Genomic DNA, 11,798 nt, shown 5'->3' on the forward strand with positions numbered 1-11,798 from the left:
TGCCTTCTCAATGGGGGAAGTGGTGAGGAGGGAGGAAAGGAGAGAATTTGGAACTCAAAGTTTTGAAAACTAATGTTAAAAATTGTTTTTACATGTAACTGGGGGAAAATAAAATAAAATACTAGAAAAAATACCAATAGGTAGCATTTCTATAGCACTTTAAAATTTGCAAAGCACTTCATTAATATTATCTCATGTGAGCCTCACAGTAACCCTGAGAAAAGGTGACTCTCTGAGAGAGAAGAAGAGGAAGGTTATGTGGAAAAATTTAGGCAAAGCAAAAACAAAACATATCAATAAAAATCTATTTTTAAAAAGAAATTGTATATCACAGAAGGGGAAATGAAAGACACAGTGGTTGTGAGCACACTGCAACATATAAACAGTGAGGAGCTCAAAAGATGAACAAGAATAAAAGATATCATCAGGGTGAGTGATGACAGGTGGAAAACTCAAGTGCTTTGCTGGTACCCTTGTGATTTCAGGAGAAAGTGAGGCAGGTCTATAGCCCATTGGGTGAACTTTAGAAGGGTCCTGGAAAAGAGTTGCACAGGACAAGAGGGCATGGATGCATTTTGATCTATTATCACGGGAAGGAAGATTGAAATCAATGAGATCACAGATTTGTCTGAGCATCACTAAGGTCATGGCAGGCATTTGTGAGACATTTGCCAGAGGAAAGGATGCAATCTGTGGCCTAGAACAGAACTGTTAGCTGACCCATATAAAGACAGATGCCGTGATCCTGTCCTTGTTAGCGTCACATCGTCTGACAGAGCTAACTAGAAACTCACAGCCACAATCTTAAATATAGCTTCAGCTTTGCCACAGGGACAGAACCTATTGTAGCAGCTCTCTCTTGCCTCATAATTAGGACCCCTTTGTGATGTATCAAGTAACACAGGTTATATATCCCCTGTGATGTGGGGATGAGGAATTCTGGAAGCATAAAGCATCCAGGACTAGTCTCTTTGCCTTAGTGGAATTTGGATCATGCTGAAATATATTTTTGCTCTTTGGAACAGTGACTATGCTTATTACACCTTTGGGTGCTTGTTCCTTATCATGGTTGTGCAACAGTTCTGTTATGGGTTTAGGAAACTTGCTAATGAGAGCTGCTGCCAGGTAGGTAAACACCTAAGTCCCTTTCTCCTCACTCCCAAGGCCCACAAAAGGGTATGAGAAGCCTGTTTGGGCCTTAGAGCTAATCTTCTTGCTCATCTTTTCTACCTTCTTTACTTTTTTCCCAATCTTTTCTTTCTTCTCCCACCAAGGGTCAGAAGGAGCCATCAGAGAGAAAAAGCTTTTTTTTTAGGAAGCCTTGTCTGTAGGATATCCTCATTACAAAGCCAGGAAGGGGGTGGGGTGGAGTGGAGGGGAGTGGTAAGGATTGGTAAGACAATATACAAGGTTGAATGCCTAGAGAGAGAAGACTGGGGAACTTGGGTGAGTGTTGTCTCCTTTGAGATGTAAAAAAAAAGAGTAAACTCCCATTCTCCCACTTATCCTCTGTCTTTCAGCGTCAAAGAAAAGTCAAAAGGAGTTTGGAAGGCACAGAACAAAGAGGTGAGATCTTAAGTCTTTAGCCCTGTCCAACCTATCCTAGGAGCAAACTTAACTTCTCCTTACAACTCCCTTGGGGTCCCATCCAAAACCCAGGAAATTTCCTAAACTCTTTGCTCTGTCCCTATTACAGGATTGAAAGAATGAGGGGGCAGGGCAGTGGTCTACCCTGACCCAAAGTGATCCTGTAGAACTCCTGAGGCTGTCAGAGAACCCTGCCCTCCCAGTCCTCTGCCCAGATTCACTTGCTCAACACATCGTTCCACCTTTCCTTGTGCCTTATGACCCCTAACCCTGTTCTTCATCCTCACCATGACCTCTATCTAGGCCCTCCCTCCCTCAGTTCTTTTCAAAGCTATGACCCCTGCACTGGCTATGTTCTTCTCCCTTCCCCATGTTGTTGCCCTATTGAACCAGTCCAAATCTATACCATCCTCCATATTTGAATCCTTTGCTCCTTATCCTATCACTGATCATGCCTTGCCCCAGCATTGAACTACTCCCATCAGCCTTTGCGGCTATTCGCATGCTGTTGAACAGAACTGGATAAAGTCATGAAACTGTGTTGACTAGGTCCACTACAAATTTATATTACATAATCTTACCTGGGCCCTCCCTGCAGAAAAGCTATTCTTTTATACCTCCTTAATACATTCATGCTCTCTCTCTTGAGAATGGCTGTTCCAAACCTTTTCATCTCTCCTCAAGCCTCCCACAGCACTCCCTGCCCCTACTCTCTCAGTTGAGGGCCTTACCTCATACTTTGCTGGAAAAAATTAGGACCATTAGATAAGAACTCCCTCATTTCCCTTCCTTCTCATCTCACATCACTTAGACATCTTCCTCCGCTATCTTCTTCACCCCTATCTTCTCAGGAAGAAGTGGCTCTTTCTCCTTGCCAAAAACAAACCCTTTTACATGCATCTTTTTTTTTTTTAAATCAACTTGTATTTTATTTCCAGATCCATATTCTTTCCTTCCCACTTCTCTCCTCTTCACCATCCCCAACCCCACATTGAGAAAGCAAGAAAAACAAAGCCTCTGTTACAAACACATAGAGCCAAGGAAAACTAACTCCCACATTGGCCATGTCCAAAAAAACATGTATGTCTCAATCTGTACTCTAAGACCATCACTTCTCTATCAAAAGATGGGTAGCATGTTTCATCTTGAGTCCTCTGAGAATTGTGATTGACCATTGTTTTACATGCATCCTTGATTCCATCCCTTCCATCTTCTCTAGTGAGCTGCCCCTTCTATCAGTACCTCTCTCTCTTTAATCTTCAGTCTCTCCCTATCTACTGGCTCATTCCCTGTTACCTATGAACATGCCTGTGGTTCACCATCCTTTAAAAAAACAATAACCTCTCTTAACTTACCATCCTTACTAATTATCATCCTATATCTCTCCTCCCTTCATGGTTAAACTCATTAATAAAATCATTTACAACTGATACCTCTCTGATCTCATCATTCAACTGAAACTGCTCTCCCCAAAGTTACCAATGATCTCTATTAAAAAAAATTTTTGTTGGTGTTTTCTATTTCTTATATCATCAGAGTATCCCATGTATCCCTTCTCTTTCTCCCTCTCCCTAAGAGCCATTCCATATGACAAATTGTATGTGTGGGGGTGGGGAGGGTGGGTTAGGAGAGGAAAAAAAAATCAAGAAAACTGATCGCTGCATCACTAATGATCTTTTAATTGTCAAATCTGATGGTTTTTTCTCAATCCTCTTCCTACATTTCCAGTCTTTTTGCATTTCACTTCTCTCCCCACATATTCTACAAGCCCGTAATGCTAATAATAATTTTGCTCTTCCTTGTGTATGACAATCCACTGACTGTCCTTTATACCTGGAATGCTTTTCTTCTTTACCTTTGCCTCCTGGCTTCCTTCAACACTCAGCTCAAATGCCACTTTCTCAAAGAGGTCTTTCCTATTCCTTCACCTCCACCCCAGTGTTAGTGTCTTCCCTCTGGGATTGTGTATCTTGTATTTACAGTTATTTGCATGCTGTCTCCCCTATTAGGTTGTGAGTTCTTTGAAGGCAGGACCTGTTTTTGTCTTTCTTTGTATCCCCAGCACTTAGCACAGTGCCTGGCACATATCAAGTGTTAAATAAATGCTTATTGACTGATTGATTGATTCTGCTGGCTTCCTAGTTTGGAGATCTTCCCCGGAAGACACCAAGATCCCCTTGGAACTGTTGTCCATCCTGAAAAGGTGATCTACCCCCTCTTCTCATATCCCCATTCCCAGTATCATCTAAACTAATCCCACATTCCCAATCTAGCATGTGGGGAGGAGGACTAGTGAACCTGAACAAAAGAACTTGAAATGACCATGTTGGACACTTTGTGATTGAAAGATGGGGGGCCCATCACGGTGACAGTGCTCAACAACAACAACAAAAAATTGTTGAATTCTTTATAGGGCTTCCTTTATTGTAACAGCAAGATGCCCATAAATGGAAAATGGGAAGGGGGTGTGAGAACTCAGTACTAGTTCAGAACTCAGTACTAGTATCTACAGTGATATCGTTCCTGGGATTCAGAAGTTGGTTATTGATTGATCTCGATTAAAAAAGGCTACATAAGACAGAACAGAACAACTCAGATTTTGGAGTTGTCCAACTAGCAAAATGGCTTCTCCATAACTGAGACATCATCACAGCAATTCTTTTTCCAACTGTCATACTATGAACACACACACACACACAAAAACCTTAATCATAGGTTCTTAACTCTTTCAGACTGTTCAGGCTTTCCAGAGACCATGTTCTCTTCTACTGTTTTCAGGGAGCCCATAGATTCACAGCTCACAACTCAGTCTATACCAGGGGTTCTTTGGTTTTTTTTTTTTTTTCCTGTGTGTCACCTACTCCTCTGGCAGACTAGTGAAGCCTATGGATCGCTTCACTGAATCATGTTTTTAAATGCATAAAATAAAATGCAGAGAATTACAAAGGAAACCCACTATATACAGTTGCCAAAATATATATTTTTTAAGTTCATGGATCCCCAAGCTAAGAACTCCAGGTCCACATGCTTCTTAAAGATCCCTGGAGAAGGGCACAGAATGTGCCACACGTTTCAGAACCTCCAGAAGACCTAGCCCCATTGAGGAGTTACAGAATCAGGTTTAAATGCTAGGCCTCACTTAATTTTAGTGAGGTTTAGTGTAGTTTAGATTTGATGAGTCATTAACTTAACCTACCAACTGGCTCCTCTCTTCCCTTCTCTGATGAGCCTTAGAAAGGTGAAGCAGAGTTTCCTAGAGCTAAACACAGCTCCCAGGCTTCTCTGAAGGCCTGAGTGACTCTCTGGGCCATGTCCTCCAAGCCTCAGGCAATCTGCCGTTGCTGGGGGAATTAAAGGGATTCTTAACCTTTTGGCGTCATGGGCCCCTTGGACAGCTTAGTGAAGCCTATGAACAGCTTTCCAGAATAATATATAAAAGCATATAATCAAATACATGGACTTTAAAAGGAAACCAATTATGTTCAAATATAGTTATCAAAATATTGTTAAAAATAAATGTCACAGGGGCAACTAGGTGGTACAGTGGATAGAGCTCTGGCCTTGGAGTCAGGAGGACCTGAGTTCAAATCCAGCCTCAGACACTTGACACTTACTGGCTGTGTGACCTTGGGCATGTCACTTAACCCCGATTGCTTCACCAAAAAGCAAAAAAACAAAAACAAAAACAAACAAACAAAAAACACATGTCACAAACTTCCTGAATCCTATCCACATATACTCCTTTGGGGAACGGGGGGCAGGGGTGATGTCCATGAACCCCAGGTTAAGAACTTCTACTTTAGAGGGAGAAAAAGAGCAGAAGGCAAGCTTCTATGGAAAAGGGAGTTTGTCTAGAAGTAACTAGTGTCCTGTCTTTCCCCAACAGCCAAACCTGGGTTCCCAAAGAAAGTAGCATTCGGAAGCTACTATGTGAGGACCCTGCCTGCTCCATCTGTAATGCTGTGGCCTTGGAAACAAAGTTGCTGCTCTCTGGTGAGAAAGACTTGCACTGCCCCCCACTGCTGAACACATCACATGGGTCTTCTTGCTTAGAGGCTATGAGCTTGTCTACTCTTTCTCTTGACCAAAGTTTGGACCTAAGCTCATCTATGGAATCCTTGTCATCCCCACTCCCAGTCCAAACTCCTTTAACTCAGACGGGCTCCCTGTCTCCCCCTGGGGTCCCAAACTCCCGGACTGAACAGCTCCAGCTGGAGAAGAAGGGCTATGTAACCAATACGTCAAGAACCCCTTTGGAGGAGACCTCTTTTTCCAGTCCAGAGAAACCCACGGACCCCGAAACAAAGCAAGATGCCAGTGACAACCGGGGCCAGTCTGTCACCTGGAGTACCAAGAATGAGGATTTTAAATCGAAAGTCATCTTGCTGAATACTGAGTTCCTTCAGTTGACCAGAAACCCTTCAACCATACAGCCCCTCACAATTTTGCCTAATAGCCTTTCATTCTTTAGCCCTGAAGTCCAGAAGCTTCTAGAGGTGCACATTAAAAAGAGAGTGCATTTCCAGAGATGGGGTCTCCCCAAGAGAGTAGAAGAATCAATCAAACAACTCATGCCTGAAGCCTGTCAATATTCCTACCCTGGGAATCAAATAGTCCCTTTCATCCCAAAGAAGGTCTCCAACGTATCCATAGCAGAGATGAAGATTGCAGCCACCCATCCCTTGGCACCATGGAGGGCAGCTCAGCCTGGTCAGCCCTTCTTGGGCTCTGAGATGATCCCTCCTGATTTAGGAAAAGCAAAGCTGAGGAGAACTTCTGAAGAGTCCCCAAACCCCGTTAGCATGGACCTGCCTCTTCCTTCCATCCCAGTCCTGAATACCTCCTGTCCCCTGAATGGGGGGACTACTGAAGTCAAGAAGAACTGTCTGCAACACAAGTACAGTCAACTCTTCTGTGGTCTCCCCTCTCTGCACAGTGAATCACTGGTAGCCACCTTTCTGAGGCACGACTCCCTCTCCCCACCCAGGAGCATCTCCTCCCTGGACAGTACTTTCCTCTTCAATGAACTGTCCTTCCTTCCCTTGCTGCCACATTCTGCCCCTCCTCCTTCTCCACCTACTCTCATCGGGAACAGCATCAAAGCCCCTGAAAAGACCCAAATCAATGTCCCATTTCTCACTGTAGCTGAATGTGAAACCTTGGAGTGGCATCTACTGCAGAGACAGCTCCAGATGCTCTGGGGTCTACCACCCTTAATCCAGATGAGTCAGCAGTCCCAGAGCCCCCTTGATAATGAACTCTGTGAGGCAGACCAGGTCCTTATGCCTCCTTGTCCGAAAATGAATGTCTCTGTCCTCACAAGGGAACTTCTTTTCTTCCCGGACCATGCCAGGAGGCTTCTTGAACTACATTTTCAGAAGCGGATCCTTCAGCACCAGCTGAGGCCACCCCAGTCAAGCCAGAAGTCTGTTCCCCTGCTTCTGTCCCCAACTAACCAGCCACAAATCCCCAAGAGTACCCTGACCGAAATGAGACTTCCCCAGAATGAAAATCCCCAACTCCAGATGGCTCAAGCACCTTCTCCCATTATGACTCCTGCCCGTTTCATCGAGCCTAAAACCTATGCCAAAGCTAGGGGGCTTGTGCAAATGCACTTAGAGAAAAAAATGTCTACAGATCAAACAAGGGAGCTTTCCAGACATCATATGTGGGTCATGGGACATCGGGAACCAATTGTCAGCAGGAGACCCTCCTACCCAGAGAACTTTGGAAGCGGCCCACTCCAATATGGAGTCAGAAGGCCTGGCTTTCCAAGCTCCAAATGCAACAGCATGGATGGAGCTGAGCGCGGAGCAACAGACACTAACACCCCTGGGTGAAACCATTAGGCAGCCAGACCGGGCTGTGACCCTCCCACAGAGCATAATTGGGAAACTGGAAATGATTTTGAGACACAAATACTTGGCTTTCTTATCAGTATTACCAGCTCTTTATTATGTGGCTCTCTATAGGGCAATGTCCCCTTTAGCTATTTCCCAAACGGATGTACCTGGCATGGGGCAAGGGGTAGTAAAGGAACAAATTGACCCCATAAGCTGCAGAATTTGGTCTGAAGAACAATCAATTCTCCCCAGAGCAGAGGTTAATGATTCCACCATGAATTCTGGGGACATTGGAAATGAACTAGTGCTTTCACAACAGATAAAAGTCTCAGAGGCAGTACCAGAAAGAGGAGGTGATAAGAAGAGTCCACAGGTGAGCAAAGAGGGTTTGGCTACCCACAGTGTCCCTATTCGCCAAGTAAGTTTGTCATCTTGGCCAAGATGGATTCCCACCTAAGGAAGAAGGTGTTAGAAGTAAGTATGGGGATTCCCCAAAAAGCTATAGATTCTAGGGAAGTCTCTGAGGCTCTGCAATTTTCTTTACCTGAACCTGGCTTAGGACATGTTCCCACAGTTGTGAGTCCAGAGAGCCCCAAAGAACTACAAAGAATCCTCAGCAGCCCGGGGAGCCAAGAGTTCCCAGAAATGCGCTCACCACCAGCAGCAATAGATGGTAAGGTTCCAAGCTGGACGAATTTTAAGGAGCCGCTCTCCAATAAGCTGGAGCTCGGTTTGATGAAAATGTCAGAGTACCAAACCAGTGGGGCAGCTGTTTCCCTGACATCCCCCCAGATCCCAGGCTTCCAGGCTTCCAAGGTTACCCAGCCCCACTCCCAGAAAAAGCCCAGTAGGGGCATGGCTGATGCTCAAGTGCTCTGTGTACACATGGAAGCAGAACAGAGCAGCCCAGGCCAAGGGGAGTACTGGAAAATCTAGCCACAGAGTCCCTGGGATTGCCAGGCCAAGGCCATCGGCTCAACCCCAAACAAGATAGAAGGCTCCAAAGCAGAAGATCAGGGCAGGGGGGATGCAGGGTGGGGGACCTCTTCTCTCAAAAGAAGGAGCCATGCCCTCAAGGCCAGAAGGCCGCCAAAGTCTCCTATGAGCAGGACCCAGAGATCCCCACATCCAGGGGAAAAGGACCCTTATCACACCATGCCCCTCCAGAAGTTTCCCCAATCTTTTTCCAAAGCTAAGAATTCAGAGGCACTTTCTGGGGTGCCAGGGAGGAAAGAGGCTGAGAGGGATGACCATAAAGGCAGCCAAAGAAAGTTGAAGGACATTTCTCCTCTGACAAGGGACCCTGAGAACTCCCAACCCAGTGGCCCTAAAAATCCCATCAAAGTGGCCCAGAGAGCAAAAAGTATGCAAGTCCCAGAGGGGACAGTTTATACTCTCCAGGGTCAAACTCCTTCAGAAAACAGCTTTATGGAAAAGATAAAACACTTCCTTCACTGGCTCAGCCTCAGGAAAAAACCTGGGAGTCAGCACTTAATCCACACCTTCCCCAGGGCTGAGGTGTCACCATCCAAGAAGGGTATGTCTAAGCAGGTCCTGATCTCGGCCAGCGGCTCCACAAGTAAGGGACAGAAAGCCAAGAAAATGTAGAATTCAAGGAGCACTCCTACCCATTCCCAAGTAAGAACCTTCTGGTCAGCGCTGAAGTCCCCCCAATGAGTCAGGTCCACCATCCCAATTGCCACGAGGGCCATTCACACTTCTGGAATCCAGAACTGTGCCAGCGCTTCAGTCACTGTTCAGATATGTCCATTCAGCAAGAAAATGACCCTTGTTCCCTCATGCCTTCTGAGGAAAACTTTTGCTCCCTTGGAAAAAAAGCCCAGTCCCAACAGAGAGAGCGACTTCATTCTCATGAATGCATACCCTCTGATGAGGACAGTACTCTTTTCCATTAATGAGGGGCCACCGTCCTTCCCAAATACATTCTATTCCTCTAATGGGAGAGCAGAGTCTTCTGTCCCTTCACCCACCCACTCCCCTACTCTGTTGTTTGGGGCTTGGGGGGCCATGAGGGGAGGGAGAACCACCTAGCATTCTAATGTGCCCCAAGATCTTTCTCATTAGGATTTTCTGTAATCTCAGACCGGCATTCCAGAGAGCTGTGGTGCTGGTCTACTACAGCTACGCGCGGAGAAATTAAGGTACAAAGAAGGGAGAGGACTGGGGACTGAACCAGCCTCCCTTGATGAGATCCCAGTGTTAGGGCCCTGCTCTGGACCTCTGGCCTCCTGTAGGGGAGTTGAGATGCCTGGAGGTTATTACCTGCCCAGGAGCGCCTGGGCTTACCCAGAGACGCATGACGTTTACCAACCGTCGAATGGGCACTGGGAGGGCCTCTGTAACAGGACGGAGCTCCACCTACGAAGGAGGAACGAAGGAGGGGCACAGGCGTAGGGGGGAGGAGTTCGGGGGAGTTGAGGGGCAGCGAGAAGGGGGTGGGGAGTTAGGACTTGGGGCAGGGAGCGAGCAGAGCAAGTTTAGTTTAGCAAGCAATGTAATCAATAAAGACGCAACTGCCAACTCGGGTGTTCTGTCTAGTCATTCTCCTCTCACCACGGGGGGGCCAGAGATGTCCGAAGATTGCGGGGTGAGTATGCAAGCGAAGGCTTGGGTGGGATAGCTGACTAAGTGCACTACGTCAGCTAGGGGACCCACCGGCACGCAACATCCCAGCAAATGGGGAATAAAGAACTGTGGGTTAGATGAGAGTGCAGTTTGGTGGATTTGCAGCTGGCTAACCTCCCACTCCCTCCCACAGAGTGTGTAGTGGCTGTCTCTGTCAACATGGCAGGTCTAATATGGTACCACAGGGCTTTGGCCTTGGCCAGTTTAAAGATCTCTTTTGGTGACCTGAATAAAAAACAAAGAAAATAATGCTTTACGTTACTGATGACATAAAGCTAGGAGGAATAACTAATAGAAGGACAGAATCAAAATTTTAAATGATTTCAACAAATCAGAATTCTGGGCTAAAACCAGCAAGATTCAGTTTTAACAGGGACAAATATAGGAGTCATTAATTCATCTTCAGTCAATTATAACAATTGTAGGACAGGAAAAGCCCCCTTGGTGGCGGGAATTCCAGTGACAAAGCAAACCTCAAGGCCGCTAGATGGCGCCATAGTGCACAGAGTACTGGGCTTGGAGTCAGGAAGACCTGAATTCAAATCCAGCCTTGGACACTACCTAGCTGTGTGACCCTGGCTAAGTCCTTTGACCTTTGTTTGCCTCAGTTTTCTCAACTGTAACATGGGGTAATGTAGTACCTACCTCCCAGGGTTGTTGTGAGGATTAAATGAGATAATATTTGTAAAGTGCCCTGCACATAAGTTCTATATAAATGCTCGCTAATGTCATCATTATTTTTATTATTATTTTTACTACTACAAAATTACTATTAACCGTAATCTTAATATCACGTGACTGCTAAAAAAAAAAAAGTTAACAGAGTCTCAGGCTATATTTAGAAGTGTAATGTTCCAATCACAGGGAATCACTGTTCCATTACATCCCACCATAGTCTGACCACGCCTGGAGTGCTGTGAACATTTCTAGGTGACACATTTTTAAAAGCAACATTGAAAATCTAGAAGGCATGCAGAGGAAGACAGCCAAAGTGTCGAGAGATCAGACACCACAGCACAAAGAGTAGTAGGTTGAAGGAACTGTTTGGGAATGTTCAACCTGGAAAAAAAAAACAAAAAAACAGAAATACAGACCCATCCCTTTGTAAGCTTATTACTTCTAATTCTGAAGCATTTTCAGATAAAAATATCGTAAATGGTGGTTAAAGGCCAGCACATAAATGCCTATTTAATTCATAACGGACCTGAAATGTAGTACTATACCAATTCAGTTATTCAGTACCTTGTCACCATGTGTAACCATGTTTCTATGAGAATGCACTTATAATTCCAATTTGGGACACTAGGATGATGTCCTCTGACCCCTTCTGTGGGTGCAAGTGCTGCCCCTCCTCTCCCCCTCCCCACCTCTCAGGTCCTGCCAAGCAGAGAAAAGTCATTGGCCATGCCTCCAGCTTGCTAAAGAAAGAATCCCAGCAGGGTAGGAATTGTTTGGGATGAAAATTCTAGGGATGGGATTCTGGAGTGAGGTCTAAGGAGCTGAGTGGTGAAGACAGAACTGGACTCTAGGGCATTAAGGCAAGAAGCTTGTAAGGGTGGTTCCCTGCCTGTGTAAGCCCCCTTGGGGATATCTCCTAGCCTTGGCCAAGTCCTGTGGTTATTTCCTTTATTTTCTTCAGAGGACCCCATGGGTTGGCTTGCCTCCTCTCCTCTCCTCTCCTCTCCTCTCCTCTCCTCTCCTCTCCTCTCCTCTCCTCTCCTC

General features: G+C 45.6%; 1 protein-coding gene across 1 annotated transcript; it reads left to right on the forward strand.

Moving 5' to 3' along the window:
• The first annotated feature begins 993 nt into the window (after positions 1–993).
• FAM205A (family with sequence similarity 205 member A) lies at positions 994–10,071 on the forward strand. Its single transcript, XM_027839392.1, is given in 9 exon segments — positions 994–1,125; positions 1,521–1,566; positions 3,730–3,790; positions 5,474–7,208; positions 7,210–7,801; positions 7,804–9,027; positions 9,030–9,329; positions 9,686–9,922; positions 10,019–10,071. Coding segments are annotated over 9 exon segments (4,380 nt in total).
• The last annotated feature ends 1,727 nt before the right edge of the window (positions 10,072–11,798 follow it).

This window comes from Vombatus ursinus, unplaced genomic scaffold (assembly GCF_900497805.2).
Source record: "Vombatus ursinus unplaced genomic scaffold, bare-nosed wombat genome assembly UNPS02014832.1, whole genome shotgun sequence".
Classification (NCBI taxonomy): Eukaryota; Metazoa; Chordata; class Mammalia; order Diprotodontia; family Vombatidae; genus Vombatus; species Vombatus ursinus.